Genomic DNA, 23569 nt, shown 5'->3' on the forward strand with positions numbered 1-23569 from the left:
CCAAGTCTGCACACCTTGCACCACTCTGAGTTCCTCCCTTGGGGCCGCTCATGTTGCAGAGGTAGCTGCACACTCCCCTGGGCCAGCGCCGTGTGGCCAGTGAGCTCAGGACAGAGTCAGTGCTGCGCTACTGGAAGCGCCCCTTCCCCAGACTCTGTGCTGAATCAGAAGGGCCTTCTGTTTGCTCTCATCACGTAAGTCCTATCTTGGGGCCTTCTTAACCAAGGCCTGCCCACTGGAGGCTCATGAAGGGCTACCTGGTAAAGAACGTGTGCAGGCACACCTCGGGGATAAGGAGGGTTTGGTTCCAGACCATCACGATAAAGCAAGTCGTAATCTTTGTGCTGGTGGAAGGTCTTGCCTTCAATGTGTAAAAAACACAGCACCTGCAAAGCCCAGTGAAATGCGGTGTGCCTGTGCCGGCACTCTGCCCGCCCCAGGCCTGCTTCCTTGCTGATGAGAAGACTCACCGTCTATTTTCCCCACTCACCACCTCGCCCAATAGGACATATCCCCGGGGCCCTATCTTGCCTAAATGCGTCACACTGTGCTCCATCTGGAGACTGTGGGTCAGTCTCCCTGGACCGTTTCTCTCAGCCTTCCTCTCCGTAAGCTTCCCAGGTTCCTCCGCACCCTTCCCTCTCCCTGCCGCTGCCACCATCTACACAACTGCACCCGCCTCTCCAGTGATCGCCTTCGTATCTCTCTCTCCACCCGTCTTCCATGGCTAATGAGGAACAAGCCTTGGTAGTTACACGTGAGCTTTGTGACACACTTATTTTACCCATCCCAGCTTCCATCCACCCAAACAGTATTCATGGGGCATGTAAGTATTGGCCATATGCCAGGTTTCCTGCTAGACTCGGGATGCAGAATTAGATAAGGAGTAGGCCAGTCTCTAGTGGTGGAGAGAGAGATTAAATGACTGTGCAGGAGAAGGGAAACCAAAGAACGGTGCCTGACTCAGTCAGCAGCCTCAGGGGAGGATCAGGGGGAGCGGGTTAGGGGTCAGGATTTTTAAGGAGAGGGTTGGGAAAGGGGCGGTAATCCAGACAAAGCGACTGTGAACATACAGGCGCCTGACACCGCATCACACATTTGGGGAACCACAAATACCTGGCAGAGTTGGAGACAGGGTGGCTGCTGGGAAGGCAGGAACCAAGTCGTGAAGTGCCTTGTCCTGTGGGTCTGGAACTTCACCCTGTTGGCAGTGGGACACCATGGATGGTTTTAAATAGGGAGCAACGTGGACAAAGAGCTCTACACAGCCCCCCGCCCCTCTGCCCTCCTGGGCCTTCGGGTGAGCTTTGGTCCAGGTTCCTCCATCCACATCACTGATTAGGCTTCTTTCCTGGCTGGTTGTGCTTCTGCCTGAACATTTTCATTCTCCCAGACACTCCTCTCCCAATAGAGTTCTGAGTCACGGACAAAGAAATGCCTTTTCACTGTCGCTTCGTTCCGGATGCCATGTGTCTTGATTGTTAGCACAGTTCGCCGGGCCCGTGGCTGCCACGTGTTCGGAGAAGTGCACTGTGTTGGGATGTACGCAGAACCCCCTGTCCCTCTGCATCTTCCCATCACTTGGAGGGCTTGGGAGGATTCGGTAGTGAACAGGCCAGCTGCCACCTCCTGCTTTTCTTATTATCTACCAAAGAAATGGGAAAGCCATTCTCTGTCATTGCTGAAAGCAGATGGGGTCAGCAAGCACATCTTCGGTTCAGGAGCAAGTAAGAGGAAGGGCTCAGGGTGCGGACCACCCTGCACAGGGCATCCGTGCCTGGAGAACCTGCCCTGCTTGCGGTCTTGTCCCCACTGGGCCCTGTCTTCTTACCTCCCACCAGCATCTGTGCCGCCTGAGGTGGTCCCCTCACCAGACAATCTTCAGGGCCCCTTAACACATTCCTGCTTCTGCAGAAAGCATGATATATAACCATGAAAAACTGGGTGGGAGCCCTGGCTCTGTGACCTTTGGCAAGGAACTCCAGCTCTCTTGATTTTGTTTTCGACGCTTAAAGCTCACTTCGAATGTTCCCTGCTTTGCTTAAGTCTTGGAGCTGGGTGAATCAAAAGTGTTATCTTAGCTGAGGAGACTTTTTAATTGTCGCCACAAAGCTCAGAGGCGTTAAATAACTTGCCTAGGACCACACAGCAGGAAAGTGGATTCTCTGGAGTAAGATTCCCACACTAGGGATCTTGTCCATTTTGTTCATCCAGTATGCGGGACATTTTAGTTGATACATAGTAGGTGCTCACTAAGAACTTTTAGATGACTGGCTGCAAAGCATTGTGGGGGGAAAATTAGTGATTTAGGTGCAATCCTTTGTTTTTCTAATTTGTACTTCATTGATTACTAGAGAAACTGAACATTATTCCCATGTGTGCATTCACTTAATATACTTCTATAACATGCCCTTGTCTGTTTCCAATTTATTTATTGGTGTCTTAAATTTTTCCCCACATCAATTTGCACCAGACCGTTATTGGATGGTTACTAACCCTCTTCTATCTTCAATGCTACAAATATTTCCAGCTTGAAGTCCTTTTTACTTTTTTTCTTTCTTTTTGTTCAGAACTGCAAAGTAAAATTAATTTCCATTCACGTGAATTTGTATAATCAGCACACTAAAACCCCAGCCAAGGTTTGGAAGCCGGTTTCCCCAGGCAACACATACCTCTTCCCAGCCCCCGGGAGTCCTGGTGGGTTGAAACAAGCATCAAAGGCGGCCTGGCAGGTAGAGCAGCTGCAGAAGTGCAGCCTAAGCCCGAGGCCTTGCCAGGCAGCCAGAGGGCAAAGCGTTTGTACCATAAACATATGATTGGCTTATGCGTGTGTTTTACTGTAAACACTTCGTTTTGATCATAGCCCAGAACCCAGCAACTTGTTTTTAAAGTTTTACCTGGTAGCACCCACACCCCTCCCTGCTGCCTGTCCCTGAGAAGGTGAGAGCGAGTTAAGGGGCTGGTTTGCATGGAGAGCTCTTAGGCCATTTTCTCTCCATTTCTGATGGGCTCTTTCTCCTTTGTCTCTTTCTCAATCCCAGCTGGTGTCTGTCTACTTATACCATTTTTACATCCAAATTCTTCCTTGGCAAAAGAAGGATGCTCTGTCTCTGGGCAGTTCTCCTATTTGTGGCTCCTGCAGCAGGGTCATAGGGCTCAGAGATCATGAGGCCTGGATTAGTATTGATGATGATAGCAGAAGTGCTATATATTGGGCTTTACAGATCATAAAGGGGTTTCCACCCATTTTTCAGTTGGTCCTCCCAACAGCCTCCAGGAGTGGTGTGGGTAATAGCATTACCTCCATCATCTGCCCAGGGAACTGCGGCTCACAGGCTGCCCGTGCCGCCACGCCAGCCACTGGCAGAGGTCGGACCCTCTCCTTGGATGTCAGAGTTGCGGCTGTTTCCACCTTGTCCAGTCAGCAGCTGGGGATGGTCCTGACCTTCCAGTCCTGGAGCAGGAGCAGGGTTCAGGGTCAGAAATCCAGCTCTCGAAAGAGAAGGCCTCACCTTGCCTAGAAGCTCAGGGGTCTAAATTTCTGGAGAAGATTTTGCATAATACTCACATCTCTCCCTTTCAGCCACTGGTGATGCTACTCTGTACAGTGTGGGTGACGTCCTGAAAGAAGGGATGGTGACTAATAATTTCCTTGATTCCCCGATCTCTGGAAAGGACTCTTTCTTTTCCAACTCGGTTTCTCCACCCACACACCTTTCAGCTTCACCAAGGTGGGAATGAACAGGTGTGTCTGTGTGGGTGGGCACGTGAGGTCAGAAAAGAAGGTGGGAATGCTGAGGTTGGGGCCCTGTCTGTGCAGACGTCTCAGTGCCGGTTTCCTCTCTGGGACCCACAGAGGTTTCCGGGGAGGTAGGCATGTGGCAGTTCATTAGCAGCCCTGCCGCTCCGCACCTGGTGGTCCTTTCCGTTCCTGTGGGGGCCATTGGTCTGGGACACGAGAGCCAGTCCGTAAGAGGCCACCTGTGACAAGGGCCCGAGCAAAAGCAGAAAGCAAATGCATCCTGGATCCCAGTGTCCCCTGTCCTGACTGTGGAAGGCTGACCTCTGCTAGGAAACTCGCCCACCACACAAGGGGCTGGCCATCAGGGAGAGCTTGCAAGCCATTCTCCCTCAGTTTCTGTGGGTTCTTTTCTCCTTTGTCTTGCTCCCTCTCAGTCCCAGCCAGTGTCTATCTGTTTAAACTTTTTTCACGTCCACATTCTTCCTTAGTAACTAAGGAGGTTCTGTCTCTCAGCAGTCCTATTTTTCCCTGCCCCAACCTCTCTCAATAAAGGATGGCTTTCCCCACCCTCTGCATTTGGAAGGATCGATGCTAACCCTTCACAGCTGTAGGTGTCCACACAGACAAGACCCAAACAAGCCACATCACGGTAAGACTTAAATGTCTCACGAAATCTACTGAGAGATGCCTTCTTTGGTCTGTCTCTGTCTCATTAAACTCCTGGCTTCCCTACACAGGCTTAAGACATCCTAACCTGCAAAGGATTTTAAAGTTTTACAAAGGAATTCCTTGGCATTTTCTGCATTATGATTGGCTTTTCCCAATCATGAGTTTCCCAACCGACACAAGAAGTCACATTCAAGCTGGGTAGATTTATGGGGAAAAAAAAGAAAGAAAGAAAAAAACAGAGACCTGACTTTTGTGTCTCTTCCCTTCTCCTTCTGAGGCTGCCCCCCCATCCTCCCCCACCCCCCCCCCCCACCCCCCACGGAACCTTACCAGTGTCTCACAGGTGGCCTCTACTATTTCTTATTTCCTCTTGGGCTTGACTGCTGTGGTCAGTTCTATAGTTGGCCAGCCCAAACACTGCCAGTCTCTTTTTTTTTAAATCTTTATTGAAAGTATTACATATATCCCCTCCTCACCCCCCTCCCCCCATTGACGCCTTGCATACAGTTCTTTGGTTGACCACTTCCTACCCACCCACCCTCGCCTGCCTTCCCTCTGAGATTCAACAGTCTGTTCCATGCTTCTATGTCTCTGGATCTATTTTGTTCATCAGTTTATTTTGTTCAGTAGATTCCACATATTGCCAATCTTCCTGCAGCCATTGTATCAGATGCTGCAGAGTGGCATTTCCACTGTAGATTCTTTCTCAACATCTCTGCCCATCAGAGTCTAGGCAGGAAAACAGAAACTACTCTATGTCTTTCAACAGAGGGAATTGAATGTAGGGAATTGGTCACACTGTTGAAAAAATAGCTACAGTCTCTGAGGCAGCCCTGAGATCACCAACAACAGGGAAGCGCTATCACTCCTAAACTGAAGAAGGGATTGGGAGAAGGTGATTTCTAGACCCCAGAAGCTAGGAAAGTCCAGCAGAGGGTAGAATTAATATGTAGGGGGCCTGTCAGGACTTGGAGCAACAGAGCTGATGTGGCCACAGACAGGGATGCAAAGAGAGAGAGAGAGAGAACCTAACTTCTCTCTTCTCACCTCCAGTCTTCTACCAGGGTCTATTGGCCAAAGCTGCCTGCCCAAAAGCTGGTGCAAGGGAGCCTGAGTATTGCAGTTCTCTGGGAGATGGAGAAGAGCAGCAAGTGTGGGCAATGGCATCCATTCGGCCCTCTCACCCCCACCACCCTTTCTATTCAGGCTGAGTTGGTGCCCATCCATTCGAGAAAACTCCTACTCTTTTCTAATATCTCTGATCTAGTCAGCTGGCAGCTTAACATAGGCATCATATTTTTATATAATCTCGCAGATAGAACAAATGAGGGGAAATCTGGCTCCTCCCGGACTCTGGGCAGGGCCGGTGAGCTCTGTAATATAGTTAGTCATCCAGTCCTGCTCATGAGGACAATTGCTGCCCCTAGTCTTTTGGAGGGGAGCAGTGTCTCCATTCTTTAGTAGGAGCTTCAAGGTGGAATGGTTCTGCTCATTTTTGCAACCGTGCCAGCCCCAGAGACTCAACTATACCTTGAATATCATCTCCTATTTTATAAGACCAAACCCATAACCCACACCCTGCTATCCAGCCGCATTCTGCCCCTGAGGGCCTGTGCTGTGGTTATTCCAAAGGGCTGGTGAGTTGTTTCAGGGTAACTCCAGCTCTTGTCTTAGACAGTGAATCCTTCCCAGCCTGGCTTCCCTGGGATCACTTCCCCCAACCCCCACCCTCCACTAACTTGTTTGTGGCCTGGGAGCTCAGACACAGGGGAATGTGGGTAGGGAGAGTCCAAGGGCCCAGCCGAAGAAACAAAGGCCCCTACGTTTGTGCAGCCAAGAAAATAACATGAACCAAGATGAGGGATTTGGGCTGGACGTGTTTTGTTTTGGAGCCTTTCAAGGGGCCAGGCATGCAGTTGTGTTTGGATTGGGAAGAAAGGCATAACTGAGCAGGAGAGAATTCTTTTCTGAATTTATTTGTGCTGTTCCTGGATTAAAGGAAACGCCAGGAGCATTAGACTGCATGAATGTACGAAGGCTGTTGCAGTCAGACAGGAGGGGACCCTGTCTCTTCCTAGGGCATGTTGGGACAGCATTTGGAAGCAGTGGGCTTGTTTGTCCATCAGTCATCATCCATCTGGTTAATTCAACATCAGTTCAAGCCACTCACCCTGCTTTCCTTTTCTTTTTTTCTTTTTTACTAGAGGCCCAGTGCACGAAATTCAGTCTGGGAGCCCTCTGGGATGTCCGACTGATGGCTCCTCCATGGGGAGCAGGCCTAAGCTGCAGTCAGACATCCTTAACATTGCTGTGGAAGCAGGAGAGGCTCCCACCACTGCCGCTGCGCTTGCCAGCCGTGAGCCTGGCTTCTGGCTGAGTGGCACTCCCCCTGTGGGATCATGCTGACCACCAGGAGGCAGCTCCTGAGTTGAGCATCTGCCCCCTTGTGGTCAGTGTGTGTCATAGTGACCGGTCATTCTGCCACTTGGTCAATTTGCATATTAGCCTTTTATTATATACTAGAGGCCTGGTGCACAACATTTGTGCACTGGGGGGGTAGTCCCTCAGCCTGGCCTGTGCCCTCTCGCAGTCCGCAGTCTGGCAGCGCTCCCCCTGTGGGAGTGCACTGACCACCAAGGGACAGCTCCTGCATTGAGTGTCTGCCACCTGGTGGTCAGTGCACATCATAGCGACCAGTCATTCCACCATTCGATCAATTTGCATATTATCCTTTTATTTATTATATGATATATTGATTTGAGAGAGAAACATCAATTTGTTGTTTCACTTGTTTATGCATTTTTTTTGTTGCTTCTTATATGTGCCCTGACCAGGGATCAACCCTCAACCTTGGTGTATCGGGATGATGTTCTAACCTACTGAGGTACCCAGCTAGGGCTTTGCTTTCCTTTTTAAAAAAAATGTTTTTATTGATGTCAGAGAGGAAGGGAGAAGGAGAGAGAGAGAGAGAGAGAGAGAGAGAGAGAGAGAGAGAGAGAGAGAGAGAAACATTGGTGATGAGAGAGACTCATTGATCAGCTGCTTTCTGTACGCCCCACAATAGGGATTGAACCTGCTACCCTGGCATGTGCCTTGACTGGGAATCAAACCGTGATCTCCTGGTTCATAGGTAGATGCTCAACCACTGACCCATGCTGGCCGGGCTGCTTTCCTTTTCTAACAGTGTCAGTTAGGACTGCTGGTTCAAAGGGACAGAGACCTCAGAGTTAACTTACTCAGAACAGAGGGCATTTTACTACTGCCTCATAAAATCTAAACTCTTGAACTTGCCAGCCGGAGAAAATGCAGAGATGCAGTGGGACTGGGATCAGGGTTTCGATGCTGTTCTGTTTAAATCTGTTTTGTCTCTTGGTGGCCCTGGGCTGCTTCTCTTATGCTAGTGAACTTCTCTTTCTTACGTGGAGACCAGCTTTCCCCGCTGTCTTCGTTTGCTAGGACGGCTGTGGCGAAGTCCCACACGGAGAGCCTGAAACGGCAGAGTGTATTGTTTCAGTGCTGGAAGCTGGGAGTCCAGTCGAGGTGGGGGCAGCATCCTACTCCCTCTGAAGGCAGGAATTCTCAGACTTCCCTCCTAGCTCAGGGGTTCCTGGGCCCCTGGAAGCAGCACTGGTCTCATGTGATGTTCTCTCGGTGTGCATGCCTGTCTCCAGGTCCACATGTTCCCCTTTTCCCAATGACTTTTATTGGATTAGGGGTTGCCCCAGTGACCTCATTTTAACTGATTACCTCTATAAAGACCCTGTCTTCAATTAAGGTTCCATTTGGAGGTGCTGGGGGTTAGGACTCCTACATGTCATTTTTGGAGAATACACTTCAGTCCATAACACCCACGTGGCCACTAATAGCTCTCAAGTTTTTCATTTTACAATCTGCATTGCTAGAGAGTACATTCTACTTCACTTCCTGTTTTTAGGAAGCCCAGGGGAGAGTTATGACTGTTCTGTTTGACCAGGTTCTGCTCTCCCCGTGGGCAGCCAGGAGCCCAGAACTGTGGTTGACTTGGCTTCATTAGGGTGTCAGCCCAGAGCCAATTAATGATGACCAGGTAGGCAGGCTTCTTGGGTGTGACAGTTCTCATAAGACCCACGTATCTGGTATCTGTCAGATCAACTAATTAATATTGGGTACAAATCACTCCCAAATCATAGTGGCTTATCACAACCAAGGGTTTGTTCTCTCAAATAATCCAAATCCCCTCTGGGCAGGGGGGTGGGCGAGGGGAGGGGTTTCTCATAGTCCCCCAGAATCCAGGCTGGCAAACTGTCCCACCTGCCAGCCCCCACACCCTGCCAGTGTGAATGAGAGGGTCCTACCTCGGTAATTAAATCTCCTACCTGGAAGAGGTACATTTCTGCTCGCAACCCACGGGCTCTCATTAGCAGTGTGGCCCTTGTCAGGGTGTGCCATCCCACCTGTGCCTACAAGGCAGAAAGCCAGAAATAGTTGCCAAACAACACTGATGTCTCTCACACCCCAGGTGATGGGAGCTGTAGAAAAAGTGGTTCCCAGAATCAGGGAGGTGCTTCCCCAGAATAAAATGGGCTGTTGCCCGGTAAACTTGGGGATGAACACTCCAGGAGCCTGCCAGGCGAAGGGAAAGGGTAGCAGGGAAACAGTGAGATGTTGGAAACCCCTGGGTCTGGCTGCAGTCTGGAGGGTCTGAGGGGAGAGTGGCAGGGGACTGGGCTGGGGAGGCAGCCAGGCTGGATGGCATAGAGAACTGCTCGCTCTAGGGAGGGGCTTGGATTTTGCCCCAAAGACAGAACCAACAAGGGATCTGAGCCAGGAGGAGCAGGGTCAGGATTGCATCTTAGAAATAGCACTGGCAGCGTAATCATTTGAAGGAAGGAGCTGAAGAGCACGGACCTGTGCGGAGATCAGTCACCCCCAGGCGCTAGTGGTAGAACCGCACTCTGGCGTGGGAGTGCAGCTGTGGTCGGTACAGCAGAGGTGGCTCCATGGGATTGCTGGCATCTGTACTGTCTCCTGAAGAAAGAAGAGCAGCTGGTGGACATGGAAGGAGGGGGAGCACTCAAATATATGTTTATGCTGCACATTCAAATCCCAGAATTATATATATTTGTATTTATTTCAGAGGGGAAGGGATGGGGGAGAGAGAGAAACATCAATGATGAGAGTCATTGATTGGCTGCCTCCTTCATGCTCCAGACTGGGTTGGAACCAGCAACCCGGGCATGTGCCCTGACCAGGAATCAAACTATGCCCTCCTGGTTCAGAGGTCGATGCTCAACCATTGATCCACACAGGTCGGGCCAAATGCCAGGACTTTTGATGGTGTACTTGAAGGGCTTAAAGGGGAGCATTGGATCAGTAAAAGCAAGTTGCAGAAAATTGAGACCCACCCCACCTCCGCCCATCCCTGATACCACCAACCTCATCAGGGTGCTTTTCAGCACCTACAGTTATCTGAGAACCGTTCACTTCCTGCCCATGCTTCCTTCCACACCTTGTCTTACTGTCAGAGTTCTTGCACATCTCCGCAAACATGTGATCTTGCACTGGCAGAAGCCCAGTATCTTCATCTTACTCTCGGTCACTCGTAGGATGGTGCTCCCACCTGCGCCTCTCACCTTCTCTCTGTCAGACATCCCTGCAGTAGCATGGAGCCTCAGACCTTTCAAAGACAGTTTGACACATGGCATGGATTTGGGCAACTCACGCTCATGTGGAGAGCCACTTGTGAGTACACACAGGAGGAACCACAAGAGAGAACACTGAGCAGAAACTTGGATGCAGCCCATGGGCAAGCAACTGGCAAACAAGCTCCACCCAGCTTCCCTGTGCAGCAGACCTGTCCTCACCAGGGCAGGGCTGGCGGGCTCACCGCCCCGCGGGGACCTGTGAAAAAGCTCCTGAGGCCTTTATGAATGAGGATGCCCTGTTTAACATTCTAAGGAGATTACCTAAAGCCATCTGCTGCCTTTATTTCCCCCGGTGTGCACTAAAAGTGTGCAGCTGCTCAACAGGAAATGTTCCATGACACCATGGGGCTCATGGGCTGGCCTTGAAAGTTGGGGAGCAGAGAGGAGGTGCTGCATGGGGAGAAGTGGGTGAGCACACACAGGAGTTACCCCCTGTGCCCCAGTGTCTCCAGCCGGACATTCAGATTTTTCTACCCTGTCGATGTGCTCTCTCACGCAGGCATCGTTCTGTGTGTGTCGTTGATTCTTTAGTGCATGAGTGCGTGTGTGTGTGTGTGTGTGTGTGTCTGTGTGTGTGTGTTTTGAATCGGAAAATTGGTCTTTGAGTTCACCAGCAGCAGCTGCAACTGCCATAATTAAAATGAAATAACCTGCTTCCTTCAGTCTGTAGGGAGAAAAGCTTTTTTAAAAAAATCTATATTCTAAATGGACTCGGGAATGTGGTGAATCTTCCTCCTTTCCTCTCCCTCTTTACTTACAACAAGTTTGATGGCTTTGTTTTCCTCAGGAGTCAGGGGAAGAGAAGGGAGTTCACTTTGAGGAGCATTTGTCCAGCCCGGCACTAGGCAAGGTCGTCCCATCTGCACAAGCCAGGACTCCAATCTGGCTTGGATGCTTTATTTTCTCCTCTGCCGTATGCAGTTCCATGTCTTGTAAGCCCCAGGTCTCTCAACCTGTCTGCCTGTCTGGAGCCCTGTGAGGTTTGGCATTATTAAGATGTTAGGGGAGATGTTGGCACCTATAATTGGCTTAGATTAGAAACCAATGCTTCTTTGCAGAATAACGAGGTTAAGTATCCTGCCCTAATGGCTACATGGTAATGAGATGGTTTTCAGGGGATTGGACCTCCTCTTGGAGGTGTTGCTTAAAAGTCATTCTTTAAACCAGGCTGGGGAAAGAAAACCCCTAAAGAACGGCAGACCGCGGTCTTGTGTGGACCTCAGAATAAGGTGACGAAGGTAGGAAGGGGCGAGTACGTGCCGGGAGTTGGAGATACTGTGGGCACTGTCTTAAGGAGCTCCCAGACTGGGGGAAGAGAAAGACATGCCAGTAAAGACTTATATGACCCCGATAGTAAGCATTAGGTCATGGATATGAACAGCTTGCTATCATTTCAGCAAATTTTTCCTCCAAAAATCCATTTCTTTCCTTTGGTAACTTAGTGAGGAGAGTAACCTCACTGTGAGTGCAATGCCCAGAATGGGGAACATAAAACGATGAAAAGAAACTATTGTACATTCTTTTTTTTTTTAAATCTTTATTGTTCAGATTATTACATTTGTTCCTCTTTTTTCCCCCCCATAACTCCCCTCCTCCCAGTTCCCGCCCCACCCTCCACCCTCACTCCCCACCCACTGTCCTCATCCATAGGTGCACGATTTTTGTCCAGTCTCTTCCCACATCTCCCACACCCCTTTCCCCGCCAAGAATAGTCAGTCCATTCCCTTTCTATGTCCCTGATTCTATTATAATCAACAGTTCATTCTGTTCATCAGATTATTTATTCACTTGATTCTAGATTCACTTGTTGATAGATGCATATTTGTTGTTCATAATTTGTATCTTTACCTTTTTCTTCCTCTTCCTCTTCTTAAAGGATACCTTTCAGCATTTCATATAATCCTGGTTTGGTGGTGATGAACTCCTTTAGCTTTTCCTTATCTGTGAAGCTCTTTATCTGACCTTCAATTCTGAATGATAGCTTTGCTGGATAAAGTAATCTTGGTTGTAGGTTCTTGGTATTCATCACTTTGAATATTTCTTGCCACTCCCTTCTGGCCTGCAAAGTTTCTGTTGAGAAATCAGCTGACAGTCGTATGGGTATTCCCTTGTAGGTAACTGAGTTTCTTTCTCTTGCTGTTTTTAAGATTCTCTCTTTATCTTTTGCTCTTGGCATTTTAATGATGATGTGTCTTGGTGTGGTCCTCTTTGGATTCCTTTTGTTTGGGGTTCTTCGCGCTTCTTGGACCTGTAAGTCCATTTCTTTCACCAGGTGGGGGAAGTTTTCTGTCATTATTTCTTCAAATAGGTTTTCAATATCTTGCTCTCTCTCATCTTCTGGCACCCCTATAATTCTGATGTTGGTACGCTTGAAGCTGTCCCAGAGGCTCCTTACACTATCCTCGCATTTTTGGATTCTTTTTTCATTTTGCTTTTCCGGTTGGATGTTTTTTGCTTCCTCGCATTTCAAATCATTGACTTGATTCTTGCGCTCCTCTGGTCTGCTGCCGGGCGTCTGTATAATATTCGTTATTTCAGTCCGTGTGTGCTTAATTTCTAGTTGGTTCCCCAATATAAGATCGAGGGTCTTATTAGTTTTCGTGTAGATCTCATTAAGTTTATCGGCAGCTTCTAAACAGTTCTTGAGAGACCTTAAAAGTGTGGTTCTGAACTCTATTTCTTCCATTGACAATTTTGTCCTGTTTCTTTGTCTCCGCATTTTGTTATGCTTCCTTGGTGCACCCCCTAGTGGTCTTTGTTCGCAGTCTTATAGTTAAATCTTGATTGTTGTAGCTAATCCCAGGGAGGGTTTGACCTCCAGGCCAAGTGGCTATGAGAATCAGCTGTGTCAGTAGTGAGAGAACTTCTGTCCTCTAGGGAGGTGCTAATCTAGCCTTTGCCTGAGGCTATCCGGCAAATGCCTCTGTGCAGGGCTTGGGCGGGGCGGGTCGCACAGGATCAACAGGGTGGGCCGGAGAGAGCAGTTATGGCGGCTCTCAGTCCTGTCCCCAGGGGCTCTGCCTCTCTGAGTCCCAGCACCCACTGCAAAGCTCGGAGAGAAAGCTGCACTCGCTCTGACCGAAGCCAGACAGTCCCGCTTCTCCCGTTTGAGTCTGGGTCCCTAAAGACTCGCCCGGATCTGGTGCTCAGAGTCTGTGACTCCCTCCCGATTGAAAACGCCAACCACGCCCTCCGCTGCCAGCCTGCTCCGCGCACTCCGCACCTCAGAATTTGACTTCAGCGCTGCGCCTCCTCTGAGTGTCCGTGTGTGTTTCTCTTTCCTCCTAGTTGTAGGACTTCCACTCAGCCAGCGTTCCTGTGGTTCTGGGTGATGTCCCTTCCGTTTTTTGGTTTCACTTTTGAAGTAGTTGTTCAAAGCAGCAAACTCCGGCGTTAACCTATGCCGCCATCTTGGTTCCAGCTATTGTACATTCTTATGTCTGTGTGAGAGTCTGGCGTCTGGCGCTTACTCTCTCTAATCCCTTGTTATCATTCCCACTAAATAATGAAGACGTGTAAGGGAGCTAAGGGGTTTGCCCAAAGCCCACAGGCAGTGACTGGACAGTGACTCAGATCCATTCTACCAGCCCCACAGCCCCTGCTCATGCCAGGGCACCTCTGAGAAATTCTGCACCCTGATGTTAGGTGGATAGCACAGTGATTGTCCGTATTTAGAATGAGGAATGTTTTTCTTCTTGAACAAACCAAGTTTTAAATCTGGCGTCTTGACAGGAGTCACTCATGATTATCATCTTTGGCTGCAGGTGTGAAGTCCAGTTTGAGTTCACTGAGTGCTCCGGGCAATCCTCCCAAAGAATGAAGTCAGCTCAGAGCTTAGAAACGCTAGAATGTCAATGAAAAAACAGATTCCTGGCATCCAAAGGGTGTTCCCTGGGGCTCCCTGGTCGCATGCTCCTGTCACCACACCTTAGATGAGAAGGGAAAGACAGAAGGAAGCTCTCCCAGCAGGGAGGGAGGGTGGCCTCCTGCTAGCTTTGAAATTCCCTGCAAAAGACCCAAGTCCATGTTGTTTGGTACCCAACTCAATGCACTGTCTTATCTCCTTGATGTGTGGTCACTTTGGGGAAAGCTAGCAGAGCCAGAGGCACCCTGCATCTCCCTTTAGCTGGACATCTCAAAATGCAGTCCAGAAAATGACCACACTTCCATCCACCCAATGGTAGCGTAGAGGTGCACTGGGAGTGGAAGGTGTTCTGGGAGTGTCAGGTGTACAGAGGTCACACAGTGTCACAGCACGCTTTGTGGCTCTCCCGCAAAGGGAGAGAGCAGGGTGCAGATCTTGTCTCCATCAAGCCTCCTTTCCTCATCTGCAGGGCTGGAAGGCTAATGCTTGTCTCCTGCAGTTGTCTAGATGGTTAAATACAATCACGTATGTACCATCACCATCGGCTGCCACTCTGCCAGATGCTTGGCACACAATTAGGAGCTTCCTATCCCAGGCACCGCCCCTTCCTGTTCATACTGTGCAGGGCTTGCCACATTCATCTTCCTACAGCAGATCTCCAACACGTCACATATCTGCTCACAAGCCCTCAATGGCTCCCCGTTACTGACTGAATAGTGCTCATCTTCTCTAAATTGGCAGCCAGAGCCCTGTCTATTGGGGCCCAGCCCACCAGCCAGGTGTGATGTTTTCCGTTTTCCCCTCCTGCACCTACACTCCCTCATGCGGAGCATGCTGCCTGTCCCCAGGCCACCCGCCTAACACTGGTGCAAGGCTGAGTTCTCTGCTTGGTCAGCCAGGGTGATCCCTCCACTCTTGTTTTCTCATGGGATTTCATCTCTCGTATAAAACTGCCAAGCATTATAATTACTTATGGGCATGTCTTTTTGTTTTTCCTTGTCAGCTTGTGAGCTTTCTGAAGGCAGGATTTGCTTGAGTCATGAGTATATCCTATACAGCACCTAACATGCACTATTTAATGAATGAATGAATGAATGAATGAATGAATGAATGAGGAAGTTAATGAATGAATGCTTTGCTCCTCTCCTAACTGTATTTCCCCTCCACAAAATATGCTAGTATGGCCCTGACCATACTAGCCTCCTGCTACCTTTGATGCTAATCATGAGTGTGGCTCAGTTGGGTGGTGTATCACCAAAACAAAACAAAAAAAGAACAATAAAAAATGCTAGTATATAAATACTTCTAAAACCTTTGGTCAACCCATGAGCATTTTGGTTTTATGAATAGTCATTTTGATGCTTATTGGAGGACATGTGAAAAAGAGGGAAATCAGGGGTATGAATTGAAAAGGAAATAAGCAAAAAGAAGAGAGTTGAGGTTTTTCCCTGAAGCCTTGGGAAAGATGAGGGTGGAAGACAATTAAAACTGCAGTTCTGCAACTTCTTCAGGAGGGAAGGGATTGGAAATCATGGGGATCTACAGCCTGAGCTGTGGAAGCACAGTGGACTATTATCCCCTGAACAAGGAAGAGGGTTTGAGAAAGACCCAAAGTGTTTCATCCAAGTCCCTGGAGGGGACTAGGACCCCAGCAGGATCACAGATGTGATTTTATTTAACCGTCTAGACAACTGTAGGAGACAAGCATTAGCCTTCCAGCCCTGCAAAGCCAACAGTTCTGAGTCCTAAAGTCCACCTGTAGTGAGGCCCATAATTCCAGCAAAGCAAGTTCCTGCTGATCTCTGAAACTTCGGAGGGTAAACTTGTAATGAACAAGATGCAATAAATAGAAATGAAGAGCCATTATTGCTCATTCAACATGCACAACATGGTAGTCCTACCATCTGTGGTGTACTGTCCGCTTTTTATTTTAGTGAACGTGGTATGACTCGGAAGGACTTTGCTAGTGTTCTGGTTGTCAGGTCTTCTACCCTGGGGTGGGCAGGACCTGAGGTGGAGACGGATGCTCTGCCCTTGAGCAGAGCCTGGTGACCGTTCCTGCCCAATGCAGTTACTCTTTGTTGAGAATAACGAGAATTCACAATAAAGAAATATATGAAATGCAGATGAAGCTAGAAAAATTTCAAGCTAGAAATTCATTTTTAATGGAAATTACCAATAATGCCTCACCTTATAATGCATAATAACGTCTCTTAGCTAGGATCCTTGGTATATTTGGCAAATATGTATTCAACGAATTTCTCAAGTAATGACTTTTTGCCTCAGATGACTGAAGGCACCTGCCACGCCTTGTTCTTTTGCCTAGTGGGTCTTTTATATAAGAAGACATGTGAGGGTGTTTTCAGTGGGTGAGTGTGGTCGCTGGTGCAGAGCAAAGTACCCAGATTGTGAATCTGTGAGGACTTGTGTTCACATCCCAGTTCCTCCTCCCGCGATGACCAAAGCAAATGACTTAAAACCTTTGAGCCTCCCCTCACCCTTCTTTGAGTGGGATAGATTTGTTTTTAATTCATTTCACAAGCTGTTATCATGTACAGCTATCTCCTTTGGCACTGGAGATCAGAGATAAGTCAAATTCAATGTCATAAAATTCTAGGGGCAGAAAGGACTTCACAGGCCACCTGGTTCAAAAATTTCCTCTTTCAGATGAGGAAACCAAGGCTCAAAGAGCAGAACCAATTTGCTAGAGGTTGCAATGCAATAAGCAAGAGGGCCAGAACCAGAACTCTTCTGTGTAAGGAACTTTGCCCATCACTCCCGCATGGAGTACCACAGGGATGCTCAGCCCATTTTATTGGGCAGGGAAGGAAGGCTCCAAGAAATTCAGTGAATCAATGCCAGGACTGTTGCAGGGGTCAGAGCATCAGCCTTAAGCTCCATCCCCTCACCTTTGTCCCAACACTCATCACATCACAGTCAGTCCCTTGCAAAACACTTTCTATTCTGCTCCAAGCCCTAGCTGGGCACCTGGGTTGTAACTTGCAGTCCATGCCTTGAGAGGTTTGGGTAGCTCGAGGAATCACCTGTGAACAGTAGCCATCAGACAGCACCCTCACTCCCACCTTGAGGGAGACTCACCAGAGCTTCCTGGGGAGGCTGAAGAGAGGAAGTCTGTGTGGGGTCCTCAGGGAATTGGGACCCCACTTCTCTGTGGGGCTGGGGGACCAGGAACAAGCCTAGCTCCCCATGCTGTGTGTTTGCAGTGGCTGCTGGGGAAAAATCTGTGAGGAAGGTCAGGGGCATCTTGCCACCTCACTCAGTTGGGCCTGTGTTCTCTGCTTCAACAGAAAGGATCGAGCCCTGTCCTCCAGGATCCGATGGCCCACGGACACTGCTGACTCTTCAGGACATGCGGACATGGAGCCAGGTCAGTCCCCTTGTCCGCTCTGATTTTCTGCGTCATTAGCTGCAAACCTGTGGTCTTGATGAGAAAGTCCCTCTTGGAATGCGAAATCGTGATTGCTTTTTGGGTGAAGGCTTTTGCCACTAAGTAGCATGGGAAGTGGAGTGGTCTGGCCAGAGTGGAGGTGGCCCCCTTGCGGAGCAGAAAGCAGTAGGTGGACTCGTGGGTGCTGGAACCCAGCCAGAAGCCAGCAACCAGCATGATTGGAGGACAGAGCAGGCAAGGGCCTGGCATCCAGCTGGAATGAGATGGGGGAGCTGGCAGCCAGGAGGCACCTGGCAAGCTCAGGACCACATAGGCAGTGGTGGTGATCAGTTATTCTGGGGTCCAGAGGTCAATGGTTGCATTCCAAGCTGGAGTGGAGTGAGAGGCGGAGTTGAAAATGGTGGGGGTGAGTGGGGGGCGGGGGGTCGTGTGTGCTGTGCGTGGAGGAGGAGGGGGGAAACTGAGGGGAGGCTGCCTGGAGGACAGGTGGCCTGGGGGCCGGGTCCAACAGCCAGAGAAGCTCCCTGGAGGCCTTTCTTTATATTGCCACACAGAAGAGTGATAGCTGAAACAGTAGGAAGCACCTGGTTGGGTGGGAAAGTGGAATGATGTTTCAAGCTAGAGAAGGAACATGGCACAGAGAAAGGCAGGATCATAACTAGAGGCTGGGTCCTGGGGAGAAGGCTGAGGAAGCAAAGGAGTCAGGGCCCAGGGAGTAAGCTCTTGATTGAAAACCTACTGGGAGCCCAGCCCTTTTTCTTTTCCTCCAAGCCATCTGCAAGGGAGATGTGTGAGTCTTGCTAGGCTCGGTTATGCTGCAGTAATAAATTCACTCCAGAATCCCAACGGCTTAACACAGCAAAGGTTTCTTTCTTGCTGGTGCTGCATGTCTAACTGAGGTGGGTGGAGGGCTCTGCTCTACCTCGCGCCTTGGGAGCAGGCTGACAAAGGCTCAGCCATCTTGTAGGTGTACTACCTGGAACGTGAGGCCACCTTGGTCCCTGCAGCAGGGACGAGACAACTAGAAGGCTGCACTGGCTCTTAAATGCTTCAGTCCCGAAGGGACGCACAGCCCACGGGCCAGAACTAGCCTCATGCCCTAGTTTTTTAGGGCTCTGGGAAATGTGGGGAAGACATGGCTATTTGGTGAACAGTACCTGCCTTCAACACAGTAGGTATAATTCCCATTTTTCAGGTAAGGAAACTGAGGCTCAGAGAAAGGAACCATCTTATCTGAGGTCTCCCAGCTAAAAAACACTGGAGTCTAGACATTACATAACTGACTCAATCATTTATTTAGCTTATTCAGCAAAAACATATTGAATAAAAATGACAGGCCCAACACTGTGATAGGCTCTGGGGATATAACAGGGAACAAAACTGAAGGTACTCCTGGCCCATGTGGCTCAGTTGGTTGGGTGTAGTCCTGTGCACCAGGTTGTCAGTTTAATTCCTGATCAGGGCTCATGGCAGGTTGTGGGCTCGATCTCCAGGTTGGGGCGTACAGGAGGCAGCTAATCGATGTGTCCCTCTTACATCAATGTTTCTCTCTTCTATCCCCCTCCCTTCCTCTCTCTCTAAAAATCAATAAAAATATTAGGGAAAACAAAACAAAACAAAAGTAGCCTCTGTTCTAAGCCCTAGGAATGTGTAACTACAGACTGGGATGTATGCTCGGCAGTAGAGACATACGGTTCTCTGAAGAGATCTATTAAGATTTTTAGCCTGGTCAGCGTGGCTCAGTGTTTGAGCACCAGCCTAAGAATCACGAAGTCATGGTTCAATTCCTGGTCAGGGCACCTGCTGGAGTTGTGGGCTTGATCCCCAGTGAGGGGTGTAAAAGAGGCAGCCTATCAATGATTCTCTCTCATCATTGATGTTTCTCTCTCTCTCTCCCTTTGTCTTCCTCTCTGAAATATTTTAAAAAATTATTTTAAAAAAAGATTTTAAACTTTTCCTATAGAGAGACAGGTAAAATGGACTCCCATGTATTGAAGCACTGTGCCAAGTACTTGATTTATTTATAACTTTCACAAGCCCTTGAGGCAGTTCTTATAATTCCATTTTTCAGATAAGCAAGCCAAGGTTCACTCCATAGAGGGAAGATAACAGGGCTGAAGGAGACTCTTCAACCTCATCCATGCTCACTTGTGATGTCGAGAAAGTTAAAATAAAAAACTTGAATTTTGCCCTCCTCCCCTGCCCTCCCATCTAACCCTAAGAAACATGGTCTCCTCTCTCTGCTCTGAATCACCCTTCTCAGGACTTTCTCCCTCTGGTCCTGCGAGTGTCACAACATGTGAACATATCATGCACTGACAGTGGAGGCTTCTTGGAGCCCAGACACAGCATCCCTCATCCCCATGTTGGTGCTGCCCATATAGCTGAGCCCTTGTTGAACTCAAAGAGGGAGGGCGGACATTGCAGAAATACCGGGAGCCGTGTCTGACTCTGACAGGACGGGTTTGAATCTGAGCCTTGGCAAAGGTGGATTCTTCTATGTAGAATGTGGTTCATTTTCTCTCCAGCATCCCCATCCTTCCCCTCGCACTCTGTGCTGTATTTACACTGACCCCATCACTTCTCTCCCCTCCTCAGTACATGTGGCCACCTCCTCTGTCCCCACTCTGGTCCAAGCACCTTCTTAGACCTGGATTATCAGAGTGGCATCTGCATGGGGCTCTGCTGCCACCCTTCCCTCCCGGGATCTGACATCGAGGTACCTGTTAAAACACTGGTCACATCAGACCACCCCTCTGCTCCAAACCCTCCTGTGGCTCCAAGGCTCACACAGAGGAAAAGCCAGAGGCCTCACAGTGACCCAACAGGGACATTGGCCTCTTTGCTGTTCCTTGAACCGTGAACACACTCCCGCCTCAGGGCATAAGGCATAGAAGCCTTGTTTCCAGTCTCAGGGAAGCTCTTCAGGCAGCGGGAACAGCAGCAACCAGACCTCCAAGTCTCCATCCAGGTGAGCAGAGCAACCCTGGGCTGCAAGGGCCTGGTCAGTGACCAGGAGTGTGTTCCCCTCAGGGAGCCGCCGGAGGCCAGAGGTGTGAGCCAGGTGGATGCAGTGGAGCAGAGCACAGGCAGCCGCCCTGAGAACCTTGCACCAGGAGCAGTCTCCCAGCCCAGCCCCTCCTCTGCCCCCTTGCACTTGACCCTTTCTACATCCCATTCATCTCCACCTGAGGCATTATATACGACACTGCAAGTTTGGTTGCCTGTTGTTTGTCTTCTCCCACTGGAACCTGAGCGCCACCAGGGCAGGGACATACTTTGTGTTGTTCCCTGCAGTGTTCTTATGCCTGGAACGCTGTCTGCGCGTTGTGGGCACTCAGTAACTATGCACCGAGTGAATGAACGGGTGAACCAATCATGGCACATCAGGTTCCTTGGTGTTACTCGCTTACACTCTCTTGTTCCTACCATCCTGCCTTTACACCCGCTGTTCCCTCTTCCTGAATGTCCCCACAGACTTTCTCTGTGCACCAACTCAACACCCTCATTCTTACTCACTCCACCTGCCTGGGGGGTGAAGTCCCTGCAGCACATGGCACAGGCATTACCCATCCATCCCTGTGGGGCTAAGGGTTCAAGGCAAGCACAGCTCCTCACTGCTAAGCTCAGTGTCTGATGCACAGCTGGGGTCCAGCTGCAGTGTGCTGGCCTGAGCCTCATGGACCAGAGCGCTATCTGGAACTGCAGCCTATGGGCCCCAAATCTGCCTGTCCCTGTCACCCCGAGTCAGGAAGCAGGAGTCCTTGTTGCCAAGTCAGGCTCCTCCTGCTTCCTCAGAGATCAGGAAGATGAGGCAAATGGGACACTAATGAAATTCAGAGAGAAAACTAAATTGGGAGGTGTTGCAAACACCATGGAGTAGGGAGATGCAATGTGAAAGGCTCTCTCCAGAGTGGGCAGGGGAGTGGGAGAGCACAGAGAGAGCTGAAAGTGGCGTCCCCTGGCCTCCTCTGACACCCACCCGTGGGGTGGCCTGTGGGATCATTGTAGGGGCTTCACTTTAAATCAGGGACCTTTTCGTCAACTGACTCATCCATTCATTGATGCCCTCCCACCACCTTGCCAAAACAGATTTGAGTGGGTTAACAATTATAAATTGATTAAATAGCTAAGACCAAGACTGTTTAATGCACAATTAAGGTAGAAAGTAAGGGAGAGGAAAGGGAGGGGGAGAAGAAAAAAGATTATTGGAGCCACCCAGCAGCTGGGTTCTTGAGAAGCAGCCCGGGGCTCCTGTGACAAACAGATGGGGCTGTGCCTATTTAAGATCGTCAGGGAAGGAAAAGCTGTGGTCACAGGGTAGCAGTGATGACCAGTGTTTCAGAGAACTTTCAAATCCGTTGTCCATTCCCTCAGTTATAGGCATTGACCGTGTGCTGTGGGCTAGAGGTCCCCTCACCCCACGGGGTATTTTCTTCTATCTCATTGAATGATCATAGCACCCTGCAAGGCGGTCTTTTAAGGCTCTTTTTAGAGACCAGGTGACTGAGGCTCAGAGACACTGAGCCATTTCCTCAGCACATGGTGCTGGGGCAGCTGGATATGCACCTGCAAAAGCATGAAGTTGGACCCCTTCCTCACACTATATACAAAAATGACCTCAACATGGATCATCAGCCTAAATTTAAGAGCTAAAACTCTAAACCTTTAGAAGAAAACATGGGCCTAAATGTAATGATCTCAGATTAGGCAATGGTTTGACACCTGCAAAAGCAGGGGAGGATAAAACTCATAAATTGGACATCATCAACATTTTAAAAATTTGTGCTTCAGCCCTGGCTGGTGTGTGTGACTCAACAGTTAGAGTGTGTACTGGAGGGCTTAATTCCCAGTCAAGGGCATGTACCTGGGCTGCAGGTTCAATCCCTACCCCCAGTCAGGGCTCATGCAGGAGGCAACCATTAGATGTCTCTCTCTCTCTCTCTCTCTCTGCTCCCCTTTTCCTCCTCCCTTCCACTTTCTATAAATGGAAAAGATATCCTCACTCCTCAGGTGAGGATTAAAATAATAATAATAATAATAATCTATGCTTCAAAGAACATCATAAAGAAAGTGGAAAGACAACCATGGAATGGGAGAAAATATTTGAAATCAGAGATCTGACATGGGGTTTGTATCCAGAATACATAAAAAACTCTTACAACTCCTCAATAAAAGGACACAGAGCCTAACTGAAAAATGGGCAAAGAGTTTGAATAGACATTTCTCCAAAGAAAGTACAGACGCGGTCAAAAAGCACATAAAAAGACACCCAACAGTTTTAACCATCAGGGAAATGCAAATCCAAGACCTTGAGTCATTTGTTTGGGTCCCGCCTCTCTGACACCAAAGCCTCCAGGCCACAGGCCTCCTTGGGCCTGGGGAAGAGGTCCCAAGGAGGTGAGAGTAGGGCCTGGACCCTTCTGGGGTTTCCACAAGAAGGAGGAGAAGAGGGAGGGACAGAGAATGGTGGGCAGGACAGGAAGGTCAAGCCAGGGACAGACTGCCCATGGGTCTTCTGCCAGCAAGGGGCAGAAATTGCCATCTGAGAAGGGTTAGGTTCACACTTAGCCCTCTTCTGCCCAATTCGCAGTTTGTCCTAATGCAGTGGTTCTAACTTTGGTTGCAGAGACCTGTTTGACTCTTCAAAATTATTAAAGACCCCAATGCATTTATGTGAATTATATCTATCAAATTTTATTATACTGGTAATTAGCCCTGAAAAAAAGCTAAAATTATTATTGATAGCTTATAAAAACAAACAACAATAAGCCCTTACATAACCATATATAGTACTTTTTTTTTTTTAATCTTCACCCAGAGATATTTTTTCCCATTGATTTTTAGAGAAAGTGGAAGGAGAGGGAAAGACAGAGAGAAACATTGATATGAGAGGAACACTTCGATTGGTTGCCTCCTGCACCAGCCCTGACCGGGCTTCGGGCCCAAGGAGGAGCCTGCAACCAAGGTAAATGCCCTTGACCAGAATTGAACCCGGGACCCTTTGGTCCACAGGCTGATACTCTATCCATCTGATCCAAACCGGCTAGGGCCATAATACATTTTTATAAAAAGGAACTTTTCCAAAGCAAACAGAAATGGAGGGGTTGACACTGTTTCCCATTTTGGCAAATCTCTTCAATATGTGGCTTAATAGAAGCTGTACCTGCTTCTGTCTTCAATCTGGAAGCCTGCACTGT

The 23569-nt window shown here is 49.1% G+C and overlaps 1 protein-coding gene across 1 annotated transcript in view; it reads left to right on the plus strand.

The window, feature by feature from the left end:
- TENM4 (teneurin transmembrane protein 4) overlaps nucleotides 1-23569 on the plus strand; it is a 756175-nt gene that overhangs the window by 225108 nt on the left and 507498 nt on the right. The window contains 1 exon segment of the mRNA XM_059708328.1: nucleotides 17269-17348. Within this exon segment, the coding sequence (XP_059564311.1) occupies nucleotides 17339-17348 (10 nt within the window). The 5' untranslated portion in view covers nucleotides 17269-17338.

This window comes from Myotis daubentonii, chromosome 9 (genome assembly GCF_963259705.1).
Source record: "Myotis daubentonii chromosome 9, mMyoDau2.1, whole genome shotgun sequence".
Taxonomy (NCBI): domain Eukaryota; kingdom Metazoa; phylum Chordata; class Mammalia; order Chiroptera; family Vespertilionidae; genus Myotis; species Myotis daubentonii.